Below are 27,208 nucleotides of genomic sequence, written 5' to 3' on the forward strand. Positions count from 1 at the left end.
AATGGTGGTAAATTAAATTTTATCTTTATCTTTGGTTGTCACTTTGGACTCAGGGAATTATTTTCTTTTTCAATTTTTGTTACAATTCCCAGTCATTACAATACTGTATAGCCACATTTGATGCTTAATCTCTTCTTAGAAATTTGGCTAGTGTGAGCCCTTTCAAGCTACTCCTGTGTTCTTTTAACACATCCCGTTTATAAGTCAGAGTTCTTTAGAGAGACAGGACCAATATCTAAAGAGATTTATTATCAAGGATACTGAGAAATCCCACAATCTGCTATCTGTAAGCTGGAGATCCAGGAAAGCTGGTCTAAGCTCAAAGGCCCAAGAACCAAGGGAGCCAAAGGTATAAGCCCTGGGATGAACTCAAAATCCCAAGAAAAGGAGGTAGGGTGGGGGTGCTGATTGTGTTAATCCCCAGTCAGAGTCCAAAGGCCAGGAGCTCCAGCGGACAAGAGCTGGAGAAGGTGAAAGTTCCAGCTCAAGCAGAGAGATGGAATTTGCCCTTCCTCTGCTGTTTTGTTTTATTCATACCCTTCAGTGATTGGATGTGGAGTCTTCTCTGGTGGTCCAGTGGCTAAGACTCTGTGCTCCTAGTGGGGGAGACCTGGTTTGATTCCCGGTCAGGGAATTAGATCCCACATGCTACAACTAAGATCAAAGATCCTGAGTGCTACAACTAAGACTCAGTGCAGTCAAATAAATGCATAAGTTGTTTTTTTTTTTTTAAAAGACTGGATGATGCCTACCCACATTGGGGAGGGAAATCTTTACTCCACCAGGTCAAATGCTAGTCTCTTTCAGAGACAGTCCTACAGACACACCCAGAAATAACGTTTACCAGCTACCTGAGCATTCTTTAGCCAGTCAGGTTGACACTTCGAATGCTTCCTTGATTTCTGATGCAACTAGATTTCCCAAGCTCACCTGTCCTTAGTTTGCCCCAGATCTGGATCAGCCATTTCTGCAAGGGGATTTGGTTTGTTTTAGTGAAAAATGGTATTTATGAACCAGGTTCCAGTGCTTAGCATAGTGTGCTCATTGCCATTGGGTTGCCTTTGCTTGTAGGCTCTTGCAGTTAATGAAAGGTATGAATATATGAAAAAATTGATGACTTCATATAGATATTTCTAATTCAAATTTTTAACTGCAGGATCTTTCTTTTAAAAGATTGTTTTATTCCTTTTCTCTTATGTATTAATTTGCTTTAAGCTACAATACACATAGTTTCTTTTAGTATTATCATGTGTCTTTTAACTTTGCGTGTTAGTAGAAATATGATCTTTTGTCCGCAAAATATTTTTATTTTTGTATAGTCAAATTAATCTTTTCATTCACTGCTTTTGGATTTAAAGTCATAATGAGTGTGTCACTACTCTCAAGTTATAAAGTGAATCACCTATATTTTCTCTTTAGTACTTGTATGCGCTTGTATGTATCTCGCATGCATTTGAAGTTTATTCATCTCATTTATCTTTCATGCTTTGGAGTGTATGGTATGAGGAATGAATCCAACTTTGTCTTCTCCCAAATAGCTATTTAGTTGTTTCAATGCTGTCTCCCCATTAATCAAGATCTACTGTCTCTCACACACTAAATTTCCATTTATTCTTGGACCTACTTCTGGACTCATCATTCTGTTCTATTTGTTTGCCTCTTCATATGCCAATACCAGACTGTTTTACTTTAGAGCTTTGTGGTATGTCCTATGAGCTCTGTAAGAGTTTCCCACTTACAAGCAGACCATCAAGAATCATAGTACATCTAAAGAGAGTCTCTCATATGAAAAATATGGGCTAAAATAAAAAGTAGAAAACAGCAATGTACAGAAAAATAGTCTTTACAGGGAGAAGAAAATAAAAAAGGAAAAATGCAGATGGATGTAAGAAAAGATATTTTAACCATAAAACCAGAATAGAGTTTTTCTTTAAATATTAACATGGATGGTCAGGGGGAAAAAAATAGCTCTTGGAAATTTAAAAAATTATAGAAATAAAATAAATCAAAATAAACAAGTCAAAACACAATAGGAGGATTACAACATAAAGTTGGTAAAGATGAAAATTTAGAATGTAAGAGAACCAATCCTGGAGCTGTAACATTCAGACAATAAGAGTTCCAGTAAGAGACAGAATAAGGGAAACTATCAAGGAAGTTACTCAGGAAATTTTCTCTGAACCGAAGGAAATGAGTTGCTAGATTGAAAGGGCCCATTGAGTACTCTCATGCCTAGTGCAGTAATTGCAAACAGACCCACACCAGAGCATGACCACAGAGAGAAAAAGAAGATGTTATGGGACACAAGTCCCTGTGCCTGACACACGGAGAGGCCAAACAAATGGAAATGTTGGAGTCTGGAGCAGAGGGAGATTTATCACAAGAGCCAAGCTAAGAGAATGTGTGACTCATGCTCAGAAACCTCAAAATCCCCAGTGCTTTTGGGGACAAGCTTTTAAAAACAAAATAAGGGTTAGGGGTTGTGGGGTGTGTGGTTTTCTTCTGATTGGTTGGTGGTAGGGTAACAAGGGCGGTGTTCCAGGAATCTCGTGCTCAGCCTGAAGTTACCATCCTCCACCTGGGAGCTGACTGTGACTCAGATCATGAACTCCTTATTGCAAAATTCAGAATTAAATTGAAGAAAGTAGGGAAAACCACTAGACCATTCAGGTATGACCTAAATCAAATCCTTTACGACTATACAGTGGAAGTGACAAACAGATTCAAGGAATTAGATCTGATAGACAGAGCCTGAAGAACTATCGATGGAGGTTCATGACATTGTACAGGAGGCAGTGATCAAGATCATCCCCAAGAAAAAGAAATTCAAAAAGGCAAAAAGGTTGTCTGTGGAGGCCTTACAAATAGCTGAGAAGAGAAGCTAAAGGCAAAGGAGAAAAGCAAAGATACACCCATTTGAATGCAGATTTCCAGAGAATAGGAAGGAGAGATGAGAAAGCCTTCCTCCATGATCAGTGCAAAGAAATAGAGGAAAACAATAGAATGGGAAAGACTAGAGATCTCTTCAAGAAAATTAGAGATACCAAGGGAACATTACGTGCAAAGATGGACACAGTGAACACTTCATGCAAATATGGACACAGTAAAAGACAGAAATGGTATGGACCTAAAAGAAGCAGAAGATAAAGAAGGGGTGGCAAGAATACACAGAAGAACTGTACAAAAAAGATCTTCATGACCCAGATAATCATGATGGTATGATCACTCACCCAGAGCCAGACATCCTGGAAAGGGAAGTCAAGTGGGCCTTAGGAGGCATCACTACGAACAAAGCTAGTGGAGGTGATGGAATTCCAGTTGAGCTCTTTCAAATCCTAAAAGATGATGCTGTGAAAGTGCTGCACTCAATTTGCCAGCAAATCTGGAAAACTCAGCAGTGGCCACAGGACTGGAAAAGGTCAATTTTCATTCCAATCCCAAAGAAAGGCCGTGCCAAAGGATGTTCAAACTACGACACAATTACACTCATCTCACACACTAGTAAAGTAACGCTCAAAATTCTCCAAGCTAGGCTTCAACAGTATGTGAACTTCCAGATGTTCAAGCTGGATTTAGAAAAGGCAGAAGAATCAGAGGTCAAATTGCCAATATCTGTTGGATTTTCAAAAAAGCAACAGAGTTACAGAAAAACATCTATTTCTGCTTTATTGACTATGCCAAAGCCTTTGACTCTGTGGATCACAACAAACTGTGGAAAATTCTTCAAGAGATAGGAATACCAGACCACCTGACCTGCCTCTTGAGAAACCTATATGCAGGTCAGGAAGCAACAGTTAAAACTGGACATGGAACAACAGACTGGTTCCAAATAGGGAAAGGAATACATCAAGGCTGTGTATTGTCACCCTGCTTATTTCACTTCTGTGCAGAGTACATCATGAGAAACGCTGGGCTGGATGAAGCACAAGCTGGAATCAAGATTGCCAGGAGAAATATCAATAACCTCAGATATGCAGATGACACCACCCTTATGGCAGAAAATGAAGAAGAAGTAATGAGCCTCTTGATGAAAGTGAAAGAGGAGAGTGAAAAAGTTGGATTAAAACTGAACATTCAGAAAACGAAGATCATGGCATCTGGTCCCATCACTTCATGGCAAATAGATAGAGAAACAATGGAAACAGTGAGAGACTTTATTTTCTTGGGCTCCAAAATCACTACAGATGGTGACCACAGCCATGAAATTAAAAGACGCTTGCTCCTTGGAAGAAAAGCTATGACCAGCATATTCAGTTCAGTTCAGTTTAGTCGCTCAGTCATGTTTGACTGTTTGCAACCCCATGAATTGCAGCACGCCAGGCCTCCCTGTCCATCACCAACTCCCGGAGTTCACTCAGACTCACGTTCATTGAGGCAGTGACGCCATCCAGCCATCTCATCCTCTGTCGTCCCCTTCTCCTCCTGCCCCAAATCCCACCCAGCATCAGAGTCTTTTCCAATGAGTCAACTCTTTGCATGAGATGGCCAAAGTACTGGAGTTTCAGCTTTAGCATCATTCCCTCCAAAGAAATCCCAGGGCTGATCTCCTTCAGAATGGACTGGTTGGATCTCCTTGCAGTCCAAGGGACTCTCATACATGATCAGCATATTAAAGCATATTAAAAAGCTGAGACATTACTTTGCCAACAAAGATCCGCCTAGTCAAAGCTATGGTTTTTCCAGTAGTCATGTATGAATGTGAGAGTTGGACTATGAAGAAAGCTGAGCACCAAAGAATTGATGATTTTAAACTGTGGTGTTGGAGAAGACTCTCGGGAGTTCCTTGGACTGCAGGGAGATCCAACCAGTCCATCCTAAAGGAAATCAGTCCTGAATATTCATTGGAAGGGCTGATGCTGAAGCTGAAACTCCAATACTTTGGCCACCTGATGCAAAGAACTGACTCACTAGGAAAGACCCTGATGCTGGGAAAGATTGAAGGCAGGAGGAGAAGGGGATGACAGAGGATGAGATGGTTGGATGGCATCACCACCTTGATGGACATGAGTTTGAATTAGCTCCGGGAGTTGGTGATGGACAGGGAAACCTGGTGTGCTGCAGTCCATGGTGTTGCAAAGAGTCAGACACAACTGAGTAATTGAACTGAACTGAACTTGGAACTCAGGAAAGGTCTAGAAAGCTGAATCCTTTTTCCTACAAACAAGAAACAGGAGACAAAGAAAGGATTTGAACCCAGGAGGGCCCCACAAGAGTCCTGCTTGGTTTCAGAAAAGCAGGGATAGAAAGTATGTGTGTGTACAAGATGTGTATAAGTGGAAAAGAACCCAATTTCCATTAACAGTTAATGAATAATCATAAACCTGGAGCTAAAATAAACCTACAACTGGAAGGTCAAGAGTAATAACACAGGGTTTTCTAAGAGCCAAAATTTATTTTTGCAGAGTAGAAAATGGAGATAAGCTTGAGGGACTTCTGTCATTTCATACTAACCTGTAGACATGTCTGTACTCTGGTGATGTAAAAACAACATTTTAAGGTCCATAAAAAGTTTTTCTAAAGAAATACAATACAACCAGGAGAAATACAAGCAGGAAGATAAAAGAAGCAAAGTAGTATGGTGGTAAATAAAAAATAATATGATAGAAATCAATCAATAATCACAATAAAAGGAAACAGATTAAACCAGCCCATGAAGTATCAAATCTAGAGCTAGACTGACTGGGTTAAAATGCTGGCATAGATTAGCTCTGGGACCTGGGGCAAGTTAACTTCTCTGTGCATCAGTTTCCTTATAAATAAAATGGAGACAACTATAGTATATAATATAATATAATTGATAGGTTCTGTGGGAAATAAATGCTTTAATACATTAAAAAATAAAGGCACATATAGCAATCCTTGGCACGTAGTAAGTTCTGTGTAAGAATTTATCATGGTAATTATTATTATTTTCACATCAGATTTTACAAAAATTCCAGTCATTTGCTATTTAAATAGGCAAACTTACATCACAGAAGGGCTTCCCTTGTAGCTCAGTCAGTAAAGAATCTGCCTGCAGTGCAGGGACCCGAGTTCGATCCCTGGGTCAGGAAGATCCTCTGGAGAAGGAAATGGCAACCCATTGCAGTATTCTTGTCTGGAAAATCTCATGGACACAGGAGCCTGGTGAGCTGCAGTACATGGGGCTGCAAAGAGTCGGGCACAACTAAGCAACTAACACTTACTTACTATATCAGAGAAAGTAACCTTTAGCAAAGGGTAAGAGGAGGGTGGTAGGCTTTATAAAGACATAACAGACAAAAATTAATCAAAAGAAAGCAGGTATAACATATAATATCAGAACACATAAGCTTTGGATCAACAAGGATTAGTTGAAAGAAAAAATCACCAGGAAAAGATGTAATCTAACGGGATAGCCTCAAAAGACAGAAATGAAAAACTGCCAGGTCTCATGGGGAGCTTGACAAATTGGATAGGTGATTTCAGTTCCATTTTCTCAAAATTGATAGACTCATAGTAAAAAGATGTGAACAGTAGTCAAAAAACTTGATGTTTAGGGACTTCCCCAGCCATCTAGGGGTTAAGACTCTGCCTTCCAATGCAGAGGGCTCAGGTTCAATACTTGGTCAAGGAACCAAGGTCCCACATGCTGTAGGGTGTGGCCAAAAATTAAAAACAAAAACAACAATATATAAAGAACCCTGCACACCCCAGAAAACAGAGAATTTTTATCATCACAAGTATATACCTCAAGAGAAATCCAAGCATTATTTGTAACAGCAATAAAGAAAAAATAAAAAAACATGTACAAGATCTTGGTGAAGACAGCCATTGACACTGAGACCAACATGGTTGGGAGCTGGAAGGGTGGGATCACTTCCTGTGTTCCAGACACTCTGCTAGTTCCTGGAGGCGAAAGTGGCACCACCTGAAACTCACCTGAATAACACTGCGAGCCCTGGGATGTTCCAAGTGCTACACAGCAAAGGACAAGTTCTCCGAGTGACAAAGGGAGGAGGTGCGATGCCCAGCATGAGAGCAGGCATGGAAGCCAGAAGCTATGCAATCCATAGCTTGTTGGGAAAACAGTGTAGTGCTCAGCATGGCTAGAGCGTGGTGGTAGGAAGCAACCCTGAGGGTAGCCTGGGCACATCTGCCCATCTCAGTGCCCCTCAGAGTCTGGCCCAGCAGAATTTGAAAAGCCTTGATAACAATAATCCCTCTACTGAGAACTTCCTGTGGGCCTGGTGTTTATCTTTACTGCCTATAGTGCTCAAGTCAACATTCTGAAATAGATATTGTTATCCTCATTTTACTTACAGAAAAACTGAGGCTCCGAGAGATTTAGGAACTTGCTTGGGGTCTTGCCCTGGGCCCATCCTCAGTCTGTCTGACTCTGAAGTCCATGCCGAATACATCATCTCACGTTCAGGGATAAGACACAACCTTGCTCTTGGGACCAGAACCACACAGAGCCTCTATATACCTTACTGGGGGGCCCAGGCACCTGTGAGCTTAGTAGATGGTCAACTAGGTGTCAGGGATTTACGATTCAGTAGAAAGAGGGCTGTTGACATGCAGGGAAGCCAGGCTCCACGTGTAAGCTGATGTGGGCACAGGAACAGTAGCTCAGGGCCAGCCAGGAGAGGGACAGCCAAGTCTAGGGACAGCTGTCATGTCATCACAGGGAGTGGAGTCCCCCTCCCTCCTTGTTCCATCCCACACTTAAATATGCCGCCTTCAGTGCCCCCTGCTTTCCTGTCTCCTCCAGAGGTAGAAGCAGCTCTAGTTATGGCTACAACAGGTTCTTGGGTCTTTAGTCTTGTCACCATGGTCTCCACAGGCCGTGATCCATTGTGCCTGAGAAATGCCCCACTAGATGTTTGTGTCAGGAAAGCCTGCTGGTGATGCAACAGATAGGTGGGAGCAGTGACGAGGACTCTGATACCACAACATGTACTCAGCACATTTTGAGTCAACACAGAGATGGGAGCCAAGAAAGATAAGGATTTTAGTTGTTTGAGTGTTGTTTATGTAAATCCTCCTTTGTCACCAAAGATTTGAGGCTGCTGGCAGTGAAAACTGAAATGATGATGATGAGAGAGGGAGAAGACTCTTAGGATCAGTGAAAATAAAAATTGTGGGAGAAAAGCATGACCTGATAAAGCACAAGACGTGAAGGACACAGGCACGGGCAATAAGGGATGACAAAGCTGCAACAGTTGACTTCCACGTTGGCTTTGGGTTTCTTGGAAATCCATGCAGAGGGAAATTCAGCCAGTTACATAATTGTTGTAAGCAGAAGAAGGAAATAGGTCAGAAACACAGAGAAAATAAAGCTTTTCCAAACAGCAAGCAGCAGAATAAACATCTCGATGAAACTTTATACATGCAGACTTTTGAATCAGATTAAAAAGTCACTGAGAAATGGCAATTTTGCATAACGTCAAGGTGAGGTAGTTCAAATATCTAAACATCTGATGACAAGATCTATGGATAGAATAAAGAGTGCCTGAAATTTTTTAGTAGGAATTCTTATCTTTTAAAATATTAGCTAACATTAATAAATATCTTTTTAATTAATGTGTAAGAGCCTGGTGGGCTGCTGTCTATGGGGTCGCACAGAGTCGGACACGACTAAAGCAACTTAGCAGCAGCAGCAGCAGCAGCAAGAGTATATTATAGAGAAAGCATACATTACAGATAAGTAAATACATTGTCCTGGACTCCCCGGTGGCTCAGTGGTAAAGAATCCACCTGTAATGCAGGAGCTGCAGGATTGATCCCTGAGTCAGGAAGATCCCCTGGAGGAGGGAATGGCAACTGCTCCAGTATTCTTGCCTGGAGAATTCCATGGACAGAGAAGCCTGGCGAGCTACAGTCCATGGGGTTGCAGAGTGGGACGTGATTGAAGTGACTTAGCATGCACGTATATATAATCACCAGTATTCCCATCGTGAGCATGTGTATATTTTCCAATTTTTTATCTAGGCAGATTTTTAGTTATTTTTTACATATTTATTTTTATGCAGTCAGACTGTTTAGTAACCTGATTTATTGTTTAACGAGTACATCTTACTTATAATCCATGTCAATGAATGTTCATTCACAATTTGATTTTTAATTGAAATTAATGTGGATGTATCATAATTTATATGGTTCAGATGGAAAAGAATCCGCTTGCAATACAGGAGACCTGGGTTCAGTCTCTGGGTTGGGAAGATCCCCTGGAGTAGGGCATGGCAACCCACTCCAGTATTCTTGCCTGGAGAATCCCCATGGACAGAGGAGCCTGGTGGGCTACTGTCTATGGGTCACAAAGAGTCAGAACGACTGAGCGACTAAGCACAGCACAGCATATTATAATTTAACAATCTCTTCTTGTACAGTGTTTTTTTAATTTCTAAAATTATAACCACTGTAATGAACATCTTTATAGCAAAATGCATGCATTCTGTAGTTATTTGTTTTATATTAAATTTTAAATGGAAGAAAATTTTCTGAACAGGTACATCCCTATTCACAAATCCTTTGTTGTAATACTGAGACCTCCTAGTATTAGGACCAGGTAATCTCCCAGGTTAAAACCAGTGGTTTAGACTCTAAAGGAAAGATGCACAATGAAGCCTTCAGCCATTTTCTGTCTCTGTCATGTACTTCCAGATATATATGGCAAACTGAGTGCATATATCTAATATATTTTTCTCTGAAATTTTCCTCAAAATATGGTAAAGAGATTTTTTTTTCTTTTTTAGAAAAAAAAAAATCCATGAGGACAAAAATAAGGGGAAAAAAAAAAGACCACAGCAAAATTTTAAAAACTAGAAATTAGGCAGACAAGTTGCAACTAATTTAGTAGGACTGAGAAAACTGATCTGAAGTTGGCAATGGGGAAAGATAAGTGCCAACCTAATTTATTGCACTGAATTCTCAAAGGCTAAGGAACTGCAATAAATCTGCTATTAACCAACGTTACACCCATATATGAACTAATAATAGCCCCCCTTTTCTCAAGACACGCTACAGCCATCTACCAGGAGTTTGTCATAATAAATATACAATTCCATTATGCCTACAGTGTGGGAAAGGTGCTCTCAGAATTGTGCAGTGCACAGCTTGCCCAGCTGTACATACCAGCCCTGCCATGGAGGCACCAGGGACCACTAAAAATAAAGATGAATGAAGAGACTGTTGTAAAATATGAAAGAATGGTTAAAACTACTTAAAAAGAAAAGTTAGTGTTCCTTTCTAACCTTGGCAGAAGACTGGAGGTTTATCCTCTGAAAAGGGGAAGACTGAATATTTGTGGAAGGAGAATGCCAGGCAGAGTTGAGGACAGAGGTTATTGTACCAGAAATAAAGTGTGCCCTATAAATGTTGAGTCCTATCCTGCTTCTTCCACTTGGCCACAGGAACACTGACATCCAGGCCTTTACTCTCCAGGCAGGAGAGAAGAGGAAACTGCCTAGGAAAACAAAACCAGCTCAAAGGAAAATATATAAATATTTTTGCATTGGGAACTAAACATTCCAGTGGATGACCCAACAGAGAATCTCACAGTATGTGGAGCTCCAAATCAGCTTTTAAATCCCCACTTTGCAGTAAGCAGACAAGCAAAAATTATCAGTCATTTGAGGAACGAGACTAACATGAAAGATAGAGAACAAAACAAACAGACGTTAAAAAGAAACTTGAGGGGACTTGCCTGGTGGTCCAGTGGTTAAGAATCCACCTGCCCGTGTAGGAGACACAGGTTTAATCCCTGGTCCAGGAAGATTCCATATGCATGGGGCACCTAAGCCTGTGCTCCACCACTACTGAAGCCCCTGAGCCCTGGAGCCCATGCTCCGCAACAGAAGCCTTTGCAATGAGAAATGCCCGCACCTCAACTAGAGAATATGCTGCAACTAGAGAAAATGCGTGTAGCAATGAAGACCCAGCACAGCCAAAAATAAATAAATAAATAAAAGTTTTAAAAAAGAAACTTGGAGAAAATGAGACTATACAGGCAGAAGAATTTTTAAACATACCATTAATATCATTAGAGAGTTAAAAGAGTATATTACATTGATGAAACAAGAACATACCATAAAAAATTCACAGAATTGAAAAATAAAAGTAACTCTTGCAAATTAAAAACACAGTTGCATAAACGGAAAACTGAATAAAGAGTGAGGCTGTCTCCCAGAAAGGAGAGCATGCAGAGATGGAAGAAATGAGAGAAAAGATAAGAAAATTAGAAGACCTTGTTCAAGAAGTTCCTATTATTAGAAGAGATAGGGAAAAAAGTGGCATAATCACCTTAGAAAACAATTCAGCATGAGAAAGATGAACATAGACATACTGTACAATTGAACAGGAAAAAATAGTTGTTAAATTCATTCACTTATTCAACAAATATTTACTAAGCACCTACCAAGTGGGGAGGGATTGGGGGCAGGAGGAGAAGGGGACGACAGAGGATGAGATGGCTGGATGGCATCACTGACTCGATGGACATGAGTCTGAGTGAACTCCGGGAGTTGGTGATGGACAGGGAGGCCTGGCGTGCTGCAATTCATGGGGTCGCAAAGAGTCGGACACGACTGAGCGACTGAACTGAACTGAACTGAAGTAAGTCATTGTGCTGGGGACTGATTATACAAGAATAATAAACAGACAAGATATAAATAAAGACAAGATATAAGACAGATATAAACAAAGACAAGACATAAGACAGATATAAATAAAGACAAGATATAAAAACAGACAAGACCTCTGCTCTCTCAGAAACTAACCAAGATTCTTCATCCCAAGGCAGCTGTGGAGTCTGGCAGATCTCAGACTAAGTTTTGTCTGCAAGGTTTGATGTTTTATGCAAGGAGTCTCTGGATAGATGATCTGTGGGCAGAACATGTGTTTGAAGGAATTATAATCATTCTGTAACTTAAAAGAGGAGTAAAAATTAGAACAAAGCTATGTTTAGGAAGAACCAGTTTAATTTTGGTAGTCTTGAACAGAGTTGTCCAAAGATAGAATCAATTGTTTTGCAAGGTGGTAAGTTGGCTATTAGTGCAGGTGTTCGGTACTAAGCAGCAGGGAATTTTCCTGGTGGCCCAGTGGTTGGGAGTCTGCCTGCCAATGCAGAAGATACAGGTTCGATCCCTGGCCCAGGAAAATCACATATGCCTCAGAGCAACAAAGCCCATGAGCCACAACTACTGACTCCACACTCTAGACCCCACGAGCCGCAACTGCTGAGCCCTCTAGAGGCCATGCTCTGTAACAAGAGAAGCCACCACAACGAGAAGTCCATGCACCACAACAAAGAGCCTCCATTCACCACAACTGGAGAAAGCCCACCAGCAGCAACAAAGACTCAGCACAGCCAAAAATAAATAAACAAATAAAAATTTTAAAATTACGAAGCAGCATTCATTCACTCAACGATTGCATGGTGGCCATGTTCCAGGCACTGGGGTATGCACTGTGTATTCATTAGCTATTGCTGCAAAGCAAATCACCCCCAAACCTAGTGTCTTATGATGTCTCACCATTTCTGCGAGCCAGTGGCTTGACTGTGTGGTTCTGACTCAGGATGTGTCATGAGGTTGCAGGCAGGACGTTGCCTGGGTCTGTGGTCATCTGAAGGCTCCACCAAGGCTGGAGGATCTGTTCCAAGGTGGCTCACCCACACAGCTGGCAAGTTGGTGCTGGCTGTTGAGGAGGGGCGGTAGTTCCTTCCTATGTGGAACCTCCACGGGGCTTCCTATGATGTCCCTCATCACATCACAATGGTGACTGCCTCCCCTCAGAGTCAAAGAGAAAGCAGGTTGGAAACCGCTGTGGCCTTTATGCTCTACATTTGGGAGTTAGATACCATGACTTTCATAATAACCTGTTGATCATGTTGGTCTCTTTAATATGAGAGGGATCACATGAGGTTATGAGTACCAGAGATGAGGATCAGTCTCAGAGGCTGGCTACCACACTGTAGACACAACGATAAATGAACAAGTGGGGTGTCTAACCTCAAGAGACTGTTAGTGTAGAGTTAGGATACTTGTTACAGATGATGTCAAAGGAACCAGACTGAGAGACAGGTGGATTCCTTCAGGCTTAACATCCTGTGACTTTGTTCTTCTAGGTCTTGGTCCTTTCCTCACTGTATCACTAGGCCACCATCTCAGAACCAGCAGCTCATGTCCTCATTCCTCTGACATGGGCAGTTCTGAGGTCTCCATTATTAGCTGCTTGTCACTACACAGCACGATAACCAGGGTCCCACCCTTGGGCTCCCAGATACAAAAGTCCCCAGAAAACCCCACGCTTGTTGTTTCTGTCCCCAGAATCTGTCACTGCCTGCGTCCCTCCTCCCAGAGCACAGCATGTCCTATGATGATGCCTGGAGGACACGGTGTCCCTATGTGGGAGCTGCTTTTGACCAGCCCAGCAAGCCCTCAACAGCAGCTACGCCCTGTGGTTTCAAGAGGAGAGAGGCCCCTCCTTTCCCCTGTTGTGTTCTTTTCTCACCAGTCAGAGCCATGCCAGCCACCAGACAGTGGCACGTGACCACTCAGACGTTCTCAGAGTACTTTTGACCTTTGAGCTTTGGGGATAGACGCAGGGGTATGGTTAAAATGTCTCAGCCTGGTCCACACCAGTCCTGGCTGATGCTCCTTTTGAGGGCACTAACCCATGTGCCCAGAGGATTCTATTATCTTTAGGTCACCCAAGGAGCCAGAGGTAGCTGAGGGGCTTCAGTCCTAAAAGTCTGGGGGCACTGCTGGGATATACTGATGTGGGCTGCACCAGAATCCAGAAAACGTCCTTCCATGATACTCACAGCAGACTCTAAGTGCACAGTTTTCCAGTGTGTAAGTGCTGCAGCCTCACCAGGTGGTCAAAACTGGATTCTAGAGAAACTCTGGCGAATATTTATTAATATTTGTTTCTAGATAGCTAGTGGAAGTTGCTGTAACACAGGAAGCTCAACTTGGTGTTCTGTGATGACCTAGAGGGCTGGGATGGGCTAGGGGGTGAGAGGGAGGTTCAAGAGAGAGGGGACATGTGCATACCTGTGACTGACCCACATTGTTGTATGGCAGAAACCAACATTGCAAAGCAATTATCCCCCAAATAAAAATAAAAAAGAAATGAAATTCTGATATATACCCTACAACACAGGAGTCCCCTGTGAACGTTATGCCAAGTGGAAGAAGCTAGACACAAAAGTAAAACTATTGTATGATCTCACTTACATGAACTACCTAGAACAGGCAAAGTCTAAGAGACAGGAGAAGCCATCAGGAGAAACTGGAGTGGAGGAGTGGTAACAGGTAATTGCTTTATGGACACAGGGTTTCTGTTTGGGTCACGAAGAAATTTTGGAGATAGTGGTGATGGCTATACAACACTGTGAATGTAATTAATGCCTCTAAATTGTGCACTTAAAATGGCAAATTTTGTGTTATATGTATTTACAATAAAAATAATACTAAAACCTCATAAAGTCCCAACACTACATAAATCTATGAAGTAGAAAGCAAAATCCCATTCTCCCTCAAACAGACCTGTTGAAAAACCATCTAGGCCCAAAACCATCTAGGCCCAGTGAGTTCTTTCTTCTGTGGCAGCCCCTTGTGCAGAGTGCAACCCCCCTTCTCTCTGGGGTTCCGGGCGGAGCTCACTGTTCTCCTTATGCTGGGCTCACCCTGGAGGCACCACAGCCTGGTAGTTAAAAGCCAAACTCTCGAGCCGGACGGCCCGGGCTCCAATCTCATTCCCACCACGGCTAGACCATGCGCTTCACCATCCTGAACTGCCTTTTCCTCACCTGCTGCGTCTCTGAAGTCTCTGTCTGTTGTGAGGATTATATGAGTCAATGTGGTACAATTTTTAAAGGCACCTAGCACTAATGCGTGTCAACTTTAGGGCCATCTGTGTATTTAAAAGTTCTAGAAGCTTCTGCCACTGGTCCTCATTGGCCACCACTTTCGGGGGTGGGGCAGGGCATAGCTTCCTCTTTCCTTCCTTGATGTCCCTTGGTGTTGTTCCCTTGAAAGGCCTAAACTCCATTCTGGGAAGGAAAGAGCAGATGTCAAGTCATTTGGGACCAAAGGCTTGAACTGGCTCTTCTCTGGGGTTCCCCCCTGGGAGAGCCCACCTCAGTCCCCAGCTGGCTGTGCGGGTGACACTGCTTGGGGCCGAATTCCTCTCTTCCCCTGCCTCCTGCCCCATTTACATTTTTTTTACGTTTAAAATCTCTCAGTCGTGTCCGACTTTTTGAGACCCCATGGACTATACAGTCCATGGACTTCTCCAGACCAAAATACTGGAGTGGGTAGCCTTTCCCTTCTCCAGGGGATCTTCCTAATCCAGTGGGTGGCAACTCCAGCCCCAGACCAACAGGCCCCTTTGCAGGAGGCTCCTGGGCAGAGTTCACCAGGGCCCCCAGGCACCTACTCCTCCCTACCTTCCAGGACTCTGACACATCTCTGGGCCCCATTCCTTGACTCTGGAGATCACGGGTTTAGTAGTCAAAAAAACCTCTGAAATAAACATGAATCAATTTTATAACAGAAGTGAGGTGAGGTGGGTGGAATAAACCAAAATTCACCCAAATAAGTCAAATTAAAGGCACAGAAGGTCTTAGACGAGGAGGGACAGTCTTCCCCACTGTGTCGTGAGCTCCCCAGAGCCCAGGACCGCGTCCTGACCACATTGGTGGCGCCCTTGGGGTGAAGCCCGGTGTCAGATTCTTTACCACTGAGCCACCCGGGAAGCCCACCAGACCACCAGGGAAGTCCAAAGCGTGACATTTTTACCCACCTCCCCTTAGGGCTCTCCCCACACTTCTCAGCACACCCTGGCCCCCTAGTCTCATCTCCCAGCCCCTCAGTCCTTCTAAGCGTCCCCTGCTGACCCATCTAAGCTTTGCTAACGGCGCTCCCTGCGGCCCTCAAATCCCACAAAACCAAGAAGCCCGACTGTAACCACACTGGGCTAGTTTCTCAGCAACTTTATTGAGAAGCTAGAGGTAGCATCACTTTCCACTGGACATGTATCTGCAGGTCTGTACAAGAACTGCTTTGGGACAGACAGACAGACAGGGGGCAGGGCAGGGCAGGTGTCAGTGGTGGGGCGGGGGCACCAGGGGCAACTCAACCCCCCAAAGGGACGGGCATCTCCTCCTGCGAGGGGAGGGCGGGGGCCTGGCTCTCCTTCTCCTTGAGGGTGTTGAAGAAGCTGCTGACCTTGTCCCTCAGATCCTTCTCCAGGAAACTCAGGTGATCTTCCACGTCCCCCGCCAGGGGGCCCAGCTTCTGCCTGAGCGCGTCCAACTGCTGCACCATGGCTTTGCTGAAGGTCTCGCCGTAGGGCCCCACGGTGCGGCGGAAGTCCTCCACCTGCTGGTCCAGGCGGCTGCTCAGCTCGGCCAGGGACTTCTGCAGGCCCTCGGCGTTGCCCGGCTGGCTTCCACGCACGCTGTTGACCACGGGCACCAGCCCCTGCCGCAGCTCCTCGGCTTTGGCCGAGATCTTGGCCTTCAGCTCCTCGGCATGCTTCTTCATCTGAAAGGCCAGGCCCTCCAGCTGGTGGTTGAGCTTCCCCTGGACGTCCTGGGCATAAGGGGCCAGGCTGCGGCGCAGTTCCTCCACGTTCTCCTCGATCTTGGTCTGGAGCTGGTCCGCGTAGGGCGTCAGGTGCCCCTTGAGCTCCTCCACCCGCTGGTTGACCGTGGCCTGGAGCTCCTCGGCGTAGGGCGCCAGCGAGGCCTGCAGCTGGTCCAGGTTCTGCCGCATCACAGTCTCCATGCGCTGCGCGTAGGGCGTCAGCTGGCGCCGCAGCTGCTGCGCCTGGGTGTCGACCTGGGAGCGCAGCTCCTCTGCGTATGGTCCCAGGCGCTGCTGCAGCTCGCGCACGTTGTCCCCGATCTTCTGGCTCACCTCGGTGGCGTGGGGCAGCAGCCGGGCCCGCAGCTCCTCCAGCTCCTTCCGAATCTCCTCCTTCAGCTTCTCGGAGTCCTTAGTCAGCCGTTCATGCAATTCCGTGGCAAAGGGCACCAGCTTCTTCTGCAGGTCGTCCGTGTAGGTGCTCACTTCCCCAAGTTTATCTTGGAAGAGGGTGCTGCGGGGAAAGGACGCAAGGGGGCCACCATGAGGCTTGGCATTCCTGCCTGCGTGCTAAGTCGCTTCGGTCCTGTCCGACTCTTTGCGACCCCGGGACTGTAAGCCCGCCAGGCTCCTCTACTGCGACCTTAGCTCCTTACATACCACTCACCTTCCACACACCTGCCTAAGACAGGTGAGCATGCAGGGTACTGAGTTCACCCATCTTTTCCCTGTGACCTTCCCTATGGTGGATGGTGATTTAAGCAGATAGATGTAATCGACTAAGGTAATACGCTGACCTTGTACCTCTGGATCTCCCCTGGAGCTTGAGTCACAGTATCAATTAATACCTATCATGTGAGCTGGAGCAGTGGGCTTGCCTCTCCTTATCTGTAAAGTAGAAAGAGTGGACTTTGAGGTCCTTCTCACCCCAGGTGTTGCTGTGACAGAGATCACATGTGATGTTCTGGACCTCTTCTAGCATCTTCTAATCACATCGGGTGCTGGTTTCCCTGCTGTGTGGGCACCCCCAGAGGCTTCCCAAATATCCTCACCCCTCCCCTTCCCATGATTTCACAGAGGCCCATCCTGGAATGTATTAGAAGCCAGCTCACATGACATTTCTCTCCCTCCCTTTCTTCTGGGAGCCTCAGTGCTAAGATGTGGCCATTTGTTACACTCTGGAAAGTTAAAGTGGGAGATTCCCTGGTGGCCCAGTGTTTAGGATTCAACAGTTTCACTGCTGAGGGTGGGGGTTTGATCCCTGGTCAGGGAACTAAGATCCCACAAGCCACAGGGCATGCCAAAAGAAAAAAAGAAAAGTTAGAGCAGGGATTATTCAGTCCAGCCTTCCTTATTTGCACACATGGATCCCAGGATCCAAGTCTGGAGACCTCTGGTTACCCAGTGAGTTGATAGCAGGGCAGTGGGTATCCTAAGCTCAGGTCTCCCGCCTCTGAGTCCAGCCCTTGCCCACATGTTGCATGGCCTTTAAGAAGCCCTTCCTGCCAGCTCTGCCCCTCTTACTTGAGCTGCTGGGTGAGCTCAGACTTCTGGATGTGTTCCACCGCCTTCTTGGCATTGTTGCCCAGCTGGCTGAAGTAGTCCCAAATCACAGTGGCCACCTGGTCGGCATTGACCTCCGCCTCGGCTCCTGGGTGGGAAACAGCAAATTCATGAGCGCCGTCTCCTTCCTTGCCCCCCTGCCCCAGCCCTGAGCTGCAGACTGGTTGTCGGTGGGGAGCCCAGCCACTGATTTTTCTCTGTGTGCTTGGCTAGTTAGAAGCCACAGGGGTATGTAAAGCCGGGGTAGTACCCATGCCAGGGAGCCCAGCACTGTGAATGGACAGCACTCCTGAGAGCTGAGAGGCAGCTGGGGAACCACCCGCCTCCATCTGTGGGCTGGCAGGCACTCGGAACTGTCCTCTCGCCCTGGCCCCAAACTCGCCACCTTTCCCTGCCTGACGCAGCAGATGGGTCCTGCCTAAGAGTGCCATCTGAAGGCAGCTCCTACTCACCAGTGACAGCCACCAGGGCCAGGCTCAGGACCACAGCCTTCAGGAACATCCTGGGCTCCTCGCTGGGCTGGGAGAGTCTCTTACTGCACCAGATCCTTCCTGGATTCAGAGGGGCCAGAGGAGAGGTTCGCAGGCAGCTCACTGTACTGCTGGTGGAACTGATTGAAGCTCAGGACCAGTCAGACATTTAAATCCTCACTGGGCTGCCCTCCTCACCTTCCTCCCCAGTGTGACTCCACGCTGGAAGGTGACACATTCCCAGGAGGCCTCTTGGACTTTGGTGACCCTTGGACAACGTGGAAGCTGATGGCAGACTGGGGCTCGGGCAGCATTCAGAAGCAGCTGTTCTGAATGTGTGCCCCACCCATCGTGGAAGGGGCCATGAGCCAAGGGAGGAATGAGACTGAGGGAACACCTGAGCCCGGGACTGATAAACGACCCAGAAGCCCTGTGGCCGCTCGGGGTCTATGCTTGGCTTGGGTGGGGGGTGGGGCGAGGCAAAGTTCACACTTCCTCTGTCTGCCCCAGTGAGGAGGGACCCCCACTCCCACATCCCCCAACCCTGACTCCATCTCAGAACACCAGGCTCTGGACTGGGACACCCAGGGCCACAGAGGGGATAATGAGTCAAGACCTAGGGCTCTGGTCAAGGTGAGCCCGAGAGAAGGCAGCCCCTGCCAGCCTTTGGGAAGGTGGGTGGAGTAGGGGGAGACCCTGTGTTGAAGGTGTTAATTGTAAGTGTGCTTCACGCCCCACCGCTGCCAAGTGTGACACTTTGGTCTAGTGATTCAACTTGGCCCAGCTCTGGCCTCATTTTCTCCTTTAAAAAATGTGATTGTTGGGTGTATTAAAAGAGATATCACTGGTGAAATGCGTAGTATTATGCCTGGCAGAGTGAGCACTAAAAAATAGTCATTATTGTTGTTAATAAGACTATTAACTATTTTCTGGATTTGAACCAAGCGAGGAGTACAGTAGCATGCTTGCTGCTCCAGTGAGGGTGGCAGAGTGAGACCCCACACTCTGGGGGGCATCAGGCAGGCACAGTGCAGGGCGAGGGGCAGACTGGCCCGAGGTCTGATTCCTGCCCACCTCCTCCCTGGGTGGGAGCGGTCAGCTGAGGCTCTCAGGGGGCCTCTCATCAGGAGATGGGGAAGGGGGTGGTGGTGGCATCCGGATCGTCTACGTGGACTTCCAACATCCTCTGCAAGTGAGGTCACACACAGAAAGACATCCACCAAGAAGGTGGCGCATCCTGACCAGTTTGTGCCCCTCTGCTGGACCACACAAATCACCTTGAGTGACAAGGAGATGAAATCCACCGAATTGCACTGTTGGCTGCCCTCCAGGAATGCCATGCCCCGGACGTGGATGGGCTTCTATAATCTGCCACTAGAAGAGTCCACAGCTGGGCTGATCCTGACTTCCCGTGTCTCCACTGTTTCATAGATGAGGGGTGACTTGATGTGTTATGGGGTTGAAGATAGCTAAAAGGCCTTCCAGTGCTTGTACCCCTTCTGTAGAATCCCCACTACCTGGCAGTGTCCCATCCCAGTGATCATCACCCCCAATGTCAGGGAGCTCCTCCTTCCAGGAGCAGCCTGGGCCATCTTGCAGTAGTTTTTTAAGGCTTCTGATGCTGGAGTTGGACTCCTTGGCTTTGCGTGTGGGCTCCGCGCATACTGACTGAGTGACCTCGGCCAAGTCTCTTAACCTCTCTGAGCACCGTGTGCCTCAGTAGGGCATAAAACAGTGCATGCCTTCTGGGCTTCAGGGAGTCAGGGAGATAATCTGAGTAATGCTGGGAGACATGCCTGGCCCGCAGTCAGCGCTTATCAAGCACGAGCCGTGTTTTGCCCCTGAAGACTTCACCGCGCTGCGACACTCCCAAATCAGGCAGAGTCCTGCCTGGGCTGGGAGCAAAGGTCTCGCTTGCCTCTGGCCTCATCTCTTTCTGCCTCAATGGGCCAGAGGTGAGCACGCAACAAGTCACCAAGGACTCTCAGTCGAGTTTGCCCTCACTGAACGGGAGCATGTGTTTTTTATTTTTGGCCACAATGTGTGGCATGCGAGATCTTAATTTCCCAACCAGAGATCAAACTTGCGCCCCCGGCAGTGGAAGTGTGCAGTCTTATCCACAGGACAGCTGGGGAAGTACCAGAGAGCATGCTGTGTATCAGTCTGTGAACAGATTAGTTCTGGGCGGTGGGAGAGAAGGAGAGGCCCCTGTGCACTGTCTTAGATTGTTTGAGCTGCTGATGGAAAGGACGTGAGGGCCGGCAGCTCCAGCAGACCCTGGCTGGCCCTGTGAGTCAGGGCACGGCCACATGGGTGGGCACAAAGGGCTATGTGACGTTGGGTGAATCATATCCCTTTCTGAGCCTCAATCTCCTTATCTGTACAACAGACAGACCTAACGGTCAATGAGGTGACGAGGCTGAGACTCTAGCATCACCTATGGCCACCCTCCTGCCCCCAAAACAGAAATCAAACCGGTGGGCAGCCCGAGCCCAGAAGCAGGAGGGAACGACTCAGGCCCAGCCAGGGACGGGCCGATCACATGGACACAGGTCCCCGTGTTTGCTCCACACTGGCCGTCCACCCAGGGCAGAGCTCAAAGGGGGTGGCTCCCGGGTGGGAAGACCTGGGTGAGACGCTAGGAGGAACTTCCAGCGCAGAAGGCCATGGTGAACCGGGGCCTCTGGCTGGCAGGGCTGAGTCAGCGCTGCCCAGTCCAGCCCTGTGGCAGGGGCATGGGTCACAGAGGCTCGTGAGCTAAGCCTCACTCGCACACAGGTGGACGCAGAGAGATTTAGCCTAACCCTAGAGGACCACTTTCGGCCCAGCTGGTCAGACCTTCTCCCCATCCTCCCGCCCCTCCTCCCTGCCCGTTGCCAGGCGTAGGGGCCAGGGCTGGAGCAGCATTCTCATCCCAGGGTAGCTATGCTTGGCGGAGGGAGAGAAGAAGGGAAGGAGAGGCAGCTTAGGCTGGGCCACTGATCAGACCCTTCCTCAGATCGACCCACTGAGACCCACCTGGAGCTGCTGGGAGGGGCACAGGCACACAGAGGCCACGCCCTTGGAATGAGGTAAGGTCCCAGGCCCCAGGGCATGTCTCAACCCAGCTGCAGAGGCCCACCCTCTCCGGTTCTCTACCCAGCTTGACACCACACCGCTGGGTCTCTCTGCCCACATCTTCTGACCTCCCTGGGCTCACTGGCCCATTGCCACCCAGGGGAGAGAGGGCGACCTCCTCCAGAGGCTCCACACACATGGAAGGAGAGTTGGAGGAACCAGGGCCAAGGGTTCTAGCCAGTCCAACCCAGCATGCCCCAGCCCAGCCTGGAATCTGGATTCCCACTGTGACCCTCACTTCTGGGGAGAAGGAACAGATCAGAACGAAGAGGGAAGTGGACATGGCTGCCCTCTACCTCCCCAAAGTCCAAATCCTTCAGGACCTCCCGGTCACCTTCCTCCCCTCCCCACGCCATCACCACAGTCTGTGCTCGGGAAGAGACTGAAACTGATGCACTCTGAGTGACTGATAAACCTCCAAGGGTCTCATCTCTCCATGTGGTTTGGTCCCAGTGTGCGTATTAGAAGACCTGGATTCTGGTTCCCAACTCTGCCATGGATGGAATATGGGCACCTGGCTATGTCTCCAGCCCTGCCTTAGGTTTCTGCCTATCAAATGGGGTTAATAATGTCTGTTCTGTGCTGTGCTTAGTTGCCTAGTCATGTCTGACTCTTTGCAACCCCATGAACTACAACTTGCCAGGCTCCTTTGTCCATGGGGATTTTCCAGGCAAGAATACTAGAGTGGGTTGCCATGCCCTCCTCCAGGGGATCTCCTCAACGCAGGCATCAAATCCAGGTCTCCCACACCGCAGGCAGATTATTTACCACCTGAGCCACCAGGGAAGCCTGTGAATCCTAGAGCAGATAGCCTATCTCCTCAAGGGGATCTTTCCAACCCAGGAATCGAACTGAGGTCTCCTGCACTGCACGCAGAGTTTTCACCAGCTGAACTACCGGTGGAGCCCTAATAAGGTCTACTTCGCAGGACTCATTTGCATTTTAACAGATAACCATGTATAAGTGAAAGGAATAAATCTCTAAGGGGGAAATTTCAAGTTTCAGCCACAGAAAAAGAATTCTGAAGGTAGCGCTAGGTCACTTTCTCGGGCCTGTGACTTCCCACGGTAGGTTTAGTTGCTTCTTCCTGGTAAGATGGCCACCTGCCAAAAGCCCTAATTCTATGTTGGAGGCTCCTTCTGCCTTCAGACTATGCTGTCTAAGGAAGGACAGGTGTTTGGGAGAAAGAAGGAGAGATTTATCAAGCCCCTTCATGGACCAGCTGCTTTTACATATCTCTTCTATTTCACCACAATTCTGGAGTATCAATGTCCTAGCCCCATTTTACAGAGGAGAATATTGAGGCAATGAGATGTTAGATCTCTGACCCTGGGTCATATCTGTAGGTGCCAAAGACACCATTTAAATCTAGAATTTCTTGGCTCTGAGACCTCAGTGGAAGACAGAGCTCCCTAATGCTGCCATCCAGGCTGCAGCTCCTGGTATGAGCCCAAGGGGCACTTCACCTCAGGAAGAGGCCGGGCATCTCCTGGACAGCTGACTGTCCCTTCGAGCTCATCTGGCCCCTCTCTCCACTACACCAGCCTCACCACAGGCTTGGTTGCCTCCCCAGCCACAGGACTACGAGGACTGGTATGTCTAAGCTGAGGAAGTTGAGGTCTGAGGTCGAGAGGTACTCAGCGCTGGCCTCAGTCCCAGCTGCACAGTCTGCCCCCTGGGGACATTATCAGTGAGTCCAGAGGGCAAGATGAGGAGAGGGGGTGATAAAACAAAGGCCTGGGGCTCAGCAGCCTTAGACCTGCTCCCACCAGCCCCTGTAAGAAAGGGGTCAGCTCAGGAAATTTTCGGGTCAGCTGCACCTGGGACTGATCCTAGTGGGATCTCAACTGACTGTGGGCGCTCAACTGTGTCCCACCTCTGCACAAGCCCCTGCCCTCAGGCCGTCTGTGACTTCACTCTAGACACCCCAGCCCAGCCAGCTGAGTTGTGTCCAGTCGGAAGAAGCCAGTCCCCCTCTCACATCACCCCCACTTTGCAGGCTGTTGGCAGGGCTTAAAGTGGGGAAGGACCTGGAAACAAAGGGCAAAGGGATGAGCGAGGTTTGTCCCCCAATCCCTTCTCCCATCTCACCAGCCTCTCCCTGGGGAACCAGGCTGCTCAGAAATGGGGTCTCCCCGGGTCCAAGCCATAGGACTAGCAGAGAGCCGGGTGGGCCCCCTCAGCTTTCTAGAGATTTCCCAACTCCTAGCAGGCCTGGGTGCCTCTGGCTACCCTCTGTCAGGGCCTGGTCTAGATTGATCAGCAGGTGACCTTTGCCCAGCTGCGTGGGCCCTCACGCTGCCCTGTGTCCTGGGGACGATATAAAACAGGTCCGAACCCTCTTGCCTGCGTACGCAGTTCATCCCAAGAGGCAGCCGCTCCAGGTAAGGCTCCCTGGGGGTTGCGGGGAGGAGAGCAGCATGGGGAGGGGTCTGTGCCCAGCCCAGCCAGCGAAGCCTGCAGAAGCGCTTGTAGAGCTGAGGAAGCCTTAAGGCTTGATGGATGGGGAGACCGAGGTCCCTAGGGGAAGGTCACTTGCCCAAAGCCACACAGAGCCTAGTGGTGGAGCCGGGACTGCCACTGGCTCCATTTTCTGCTCACTCTGCATGTTTAGGATTAGAAGAAGACTCAGACACCTCAGTCGTGCCCCAGACAGAAAACCTAAGCCCTGTCGAGGGCAGAGAGTCACCCAGAGTCACTCAGCGTGTTAGTGGCAGAAACCTGGCCAGAATCCAGGTGTCTTGATTCCTGGTCTGGGGGGTTCCTGCTCCATGACCCCCCTTGCTCTCTCTGCCTTGGGTCCCCAAGTCCCCTGTCTGAAACCCCATAGCCTCCCCCACATTAGCCCTCTCTCCTCCCGACTTGACCCGGCTCAGGCCCTGTTTTAGGGACCACCACATCTCCCCAGGGAGGGCCGCCTGGTGGTGGTGGAGGGAGTGGGGACTTGAGGAACAGCTCACAGGACCCTTCCCTGCAGGAACCAAGGCACCATGCAGCCCCGGCTGCTCCTTCTTGCTGCCTTCCTGGCACTCCTGGTCTTGCCCGGTAAGCAGCCAGTGGGAACTGGGCTGGGCGTGGGAAGGGGATGGCTTGGCAAGTGGCTGGGGGATACCAGACCCCAATGGGGGGCTGAGCAGGAGCCAAGGGCTCCCCAGAAGCTGATCCACCCCACTCAGTGCTGCTCTCCTCATAGAAGCTACCAAGGCCGAGGAGGGATCCCTGCTGGACAAGATGCAGGGCTATGTGAAGGAGGCCACCAAGACCGCCAAGGATGCCCTGAGCAGTGTTCAGGAGTCCCAGGTGGCCCAGCAGGCCAGGTACATCCTCACTTTCCTGCCTTTGGTTGTTACCTGCCCGGGACTTGGTGAGAGCCCCCATAGGGGTCCTGTGTCTCTCCCATGTCCACTTAGGACCTGCGCCTCGTTGAACCTGCTTTCTCTCTGTAAAACAGGCTCCCTTGCAGGGAGAGACGACGGAGAGGCACCGCATCCCACCTCGCCTCCCCTTGTCATCTTCCTTTCTTCCTCCTTGCCCTCATTTCCATTTTCCTTTTCTGATAATCTGGAGGTTTGGATCCACCCAACGCAATTTTGGGGGCTTCCCTGATAGCTCAGTTGGTAAAGAATCCACCTGCAATGCAGGAGACCCCGGTTCGATTCCTGGGTTAGAAAGATCCACTGGAGAAGGGATAGGCTACCCACTCCAGTGTTCTCGGGCTTCCCTTGTGGCTCAGCTGGTAAAGAATCCGCCTGCAATGCGGGAGACCTGGGTTCGATCCCTGGGTTGGGAAGATTCCCTGGAGAAGGGAAAGGCTACCCACTCCAGTATTGTGGCCTGGAAAATGCTATGGACTGTACAGTCCATGGGGTCGCAAAGAGTTGGACACCACTGAGCAATTTTCACTTTCAAGGCAATTTCAGCCCAGTGTGTGTGTGTGTCTGTGTTTCTGACTTGTTTCAAGTCTTTGGGCGCATGTGAGCAGAGGTCGGTCCTTCCTCTCCCTCCTTGCCCCTGCCCACCAGTCCTTTGCTATTCCCACCCAACTTCCCCACCTCCACTCCATCCGCATTGGCATTTCCATAGCAGAGGTGTTCACAAACACCTCTAGTCCTCAGGACCCACCGTAGAGTGGATGTTATTTCTCCATTTTGCAGACAAGAAAACCAAGGCTCACTTAACCAAGTGACCTGCCCCAGATCACACAGCTATCAACCCTCTGATGACTGTCCAAATGAGAGACTGCCTCCCTCTGCCCCACCCCGCCTGGAGCCACCAGGATGTACAATTCTAGGGGGGATCACTCGCCTCCACTAGAATGGCAGTCCTGACCTTACACATCTCCCAAATCAGTCACTCCTCTCCAGCTTGCTTCAGATCCACCATCTGCCCGCAGCTGGAGAAACTCGGGTTGACCTTGGTTGTGTTGCCATCATTACCCTCAGCATCCTCTCCTGGGGTGCAGCTATAGGGGGTCCCAGCCTGAGGTCTTGGGGCATTGCTGGGTGGGGTTGTCAGGGGGGAGCGCCAGTGGGGGAGGGTGGGAGTGCCATAGTTGTCACTGCCCAGAGACAACTCTCACTCCCACCCCAGCTGCTCCCCTCACTTTTTTGACCTTCAGAGACTGGATGACTGAGAGCTTCAGCTCCCTGAAAGACTACTGGAGCTCGTTCAAGGGCAAGTTCACTGACTTCTGGGAATCTGCCTCCAATCCCTCCAGTCCTGAGGCCGCCTGAGATCTCAGTACCCCAAGTCCACCTGTCCATCCTACTAGCTCCTTGGGTCCAGCAGCCTCCCAGGGCTGACCCCAAAGCTCACTTACAAGAACAGCATTCTCAGTGACCTCCCACCCCACCCTAGACCTGGCCCACACCAGGGTGTGCTGGCCTTCCAATAAAGCTGGATGAGAAACTGCCGTGAGTGGGGTGTCCTGCACTTGCCATGTCTGGGCCGAGAATGCGCTGGGGTTCTTCTGTGGGTGGGCTCGGGACTGGCTCCGACTCAAGCAGGCCTGGGACTGGTGCCCCACCCACCTCTTAGCAGCTGGGTGGAGCAAGGTAGGAATGACCTTACCTCACCTGCCTGCATGGACAGTTTGGCGTGGAGGAGCAAAGGGATGCTAGGTCTGGCAATATTTGAATCCACTCTCAAGTACTGTGTAGCATGATTGAGTGTGTGCTCTGTGCCAGGCCTTGCACCTGGCATTTTACATCATTATCAGAGTTGAGACTGTGAGTCTTCATCAAAATCCTGGGGTGGACGTGCACTGCCTGGGCTTCTTGCCCCCACCTCCCCCAACCGCACTTGGGGGAAGGAGGCCAAAGGGGGTGGTGATTAAAGTAAGATACCCCACCACCCATCAGATGTTCACGTAGGAGAGTTCCAGAACCACAGACTACCTGAGCAGCTCCCCTCCCTGCTCTTCCAGTGATAAGACTGAGGCTCCCAAGTGTGAAGGCACTTGCCCAGTGTCACTGAGTCAGCAAACAGCAGAGCTTGACCTCA

At 48.6% G+C, this 27,208-nt stretch overlaps 3 protein-coding genes across 7 annotated transcripts in view; 1 reads left to right on the forward strand and 2 right to left on the reverse strand.

Annotated features, from left to right (window-relative positions):
• The window catches only part of APOA5 (apolipoprotein A5), a 33,656-nt gene extending 20,256 nt beyond the window's left edge, over positions 1–13,400 (reverse strand). For 2 of the 4 annotated variants that reach the window (XM_069555258.1, XM_069555262.1), the window contains exons 1-2: positions 7,282–7,438; positions 5,969–6,146 (exon numbers count right to left, since the gene is read on the reverse strand). The gene's annotated coding sequence lies outside the window, so the exon portion shown is untranslated. Of the gene's footprint in view, positions 1–5,968; positions 6,147–7,281; positions 7,498–12,494 lie in introns of those variants that run through there. The other 2 variants (XM_069555263.1, XM_069555264.1) reach the window with 2 other exon arrangements.
• Positions 13,401–15,946: 2,546 nt separating this feature from the next.
• APOA4 (apolipoprotein A4) lies at positions 15,947–23,958 on the reverse strand. 2 transcript variants are annotated; one of them, XM_069555450.1, is made up of 4 exons: positions 23,798–23,958; positions 18,572–18,670; positions 18,081–18,207; positions 15,947–17,070 (listed from the first exon to the last, which is right to left on the reverse strand). In XM_069555450.1, the coding sequence occupies exons 2-4, from the start codon at positions 18,618–18,620 to the stop codon at positions 16,104–16,106; spliced, it is 1,143 nt and encodes a 380-aa protein (XP_069411551.1). In that variant the 5' UTR covers positions 18,621–18,670; positions 23,798–23,958; the 3' UTR covers positions 15,947–16,103. The 2 variants fall into 2 exon arrangements, with proteins under 2 accessions (XP_069411551.1, XP_069411550.1); XM_069555449.1 differs by having other exon boundaries at positions 21,608–23,946.
• On the forward strand, positions 21,332–26,618 carry LOC138421316 (apolipoprotein C-III). Its single transcript, XM_069555451.1, has 6 exons — positions 21,332–21,508; positions 21,588–21,660; positions 24,037–24,090; positions 24,684–24,751; positions 24,900–25,023; positions 26,325–26,618. The coding sequence occupies exons 2-6, from the start codon at positions 21,656–21,658 to the stop codon at positions 26,437–26,439; spliced, it is 366 nt and encodes a 121-aa protein (XP_069411552.1). The 5' UTR covers positions 21,332–21,508; positions 21,588–21,655; the 3' UTR covers positions 26,440–26,618.
• Positions 26,619–27,208: the final 590 nt, after the last annotated feature.

The sequence above is a fragment of the Ovis canadensis genome, chromosome 15 (assembly GCF_042477335.2).
Source record: "Ovis canadensis isolate MfBH-ARS-UI-01 breed Bighorn chromosome 15, ARS-UI_OviCan_v2, whole genome shotgun sequence".
Taxonomy (NCBI): domain Eukaryota; kingdom Metazoa; phylum Chordata; class Mammalia; order Artiodactyla; family Bovidae; genus Ovis; species Ovis canadensis.

What these genes read in the sequence shown, in the direction of transcription:
- APOA4 (XM_069555449.1), bottom strand. Translation starts at nt 21,989, where the DNA reads ATGTCCACTTCCCTCTTCGTTCTGATCTGTTCCTTCTCCCCAGAAGTG. An exon ending in GCCCCTCCCAGCAGCTCCAG is followed by an intron (nt 18,671 to 21,607) that starts GTGGGTCTCAGT and finishes CTCTGAATCCAG; the next exon opens with GAAGGATCTGGTGCAGTAAG. An exon ending in GGCCCTGGTGGCTGTCACTG is followed by an intron (nt 18,208 to 18,571) that starts GTGAGTAGGAGC and finishes TTTCCCACCCAG; the next exon opens with GAGCCGAGGCGGAGGTCAAT.
- LOC138421316 (XM_069555451.1), top strand. An exon ending in CCAAGAGGCAGCCGCTCCAG is followed by an intron (nt 24,091 to 24,683) that starts GTAAGGCTCCCT and finishes CCTTCCCTGCAG; the next exon opens with GAACCAAGGCACCATGCAGC. An exon ending in CAGGTGGCCCAGCAGGCCAG is followed by an intron (nt 25,024 to 26,324) that starts GTACATCCTCAC and finishes TTTGACCTTCAG; the next exon opens with AGACTGGATGACTGAGAGCT.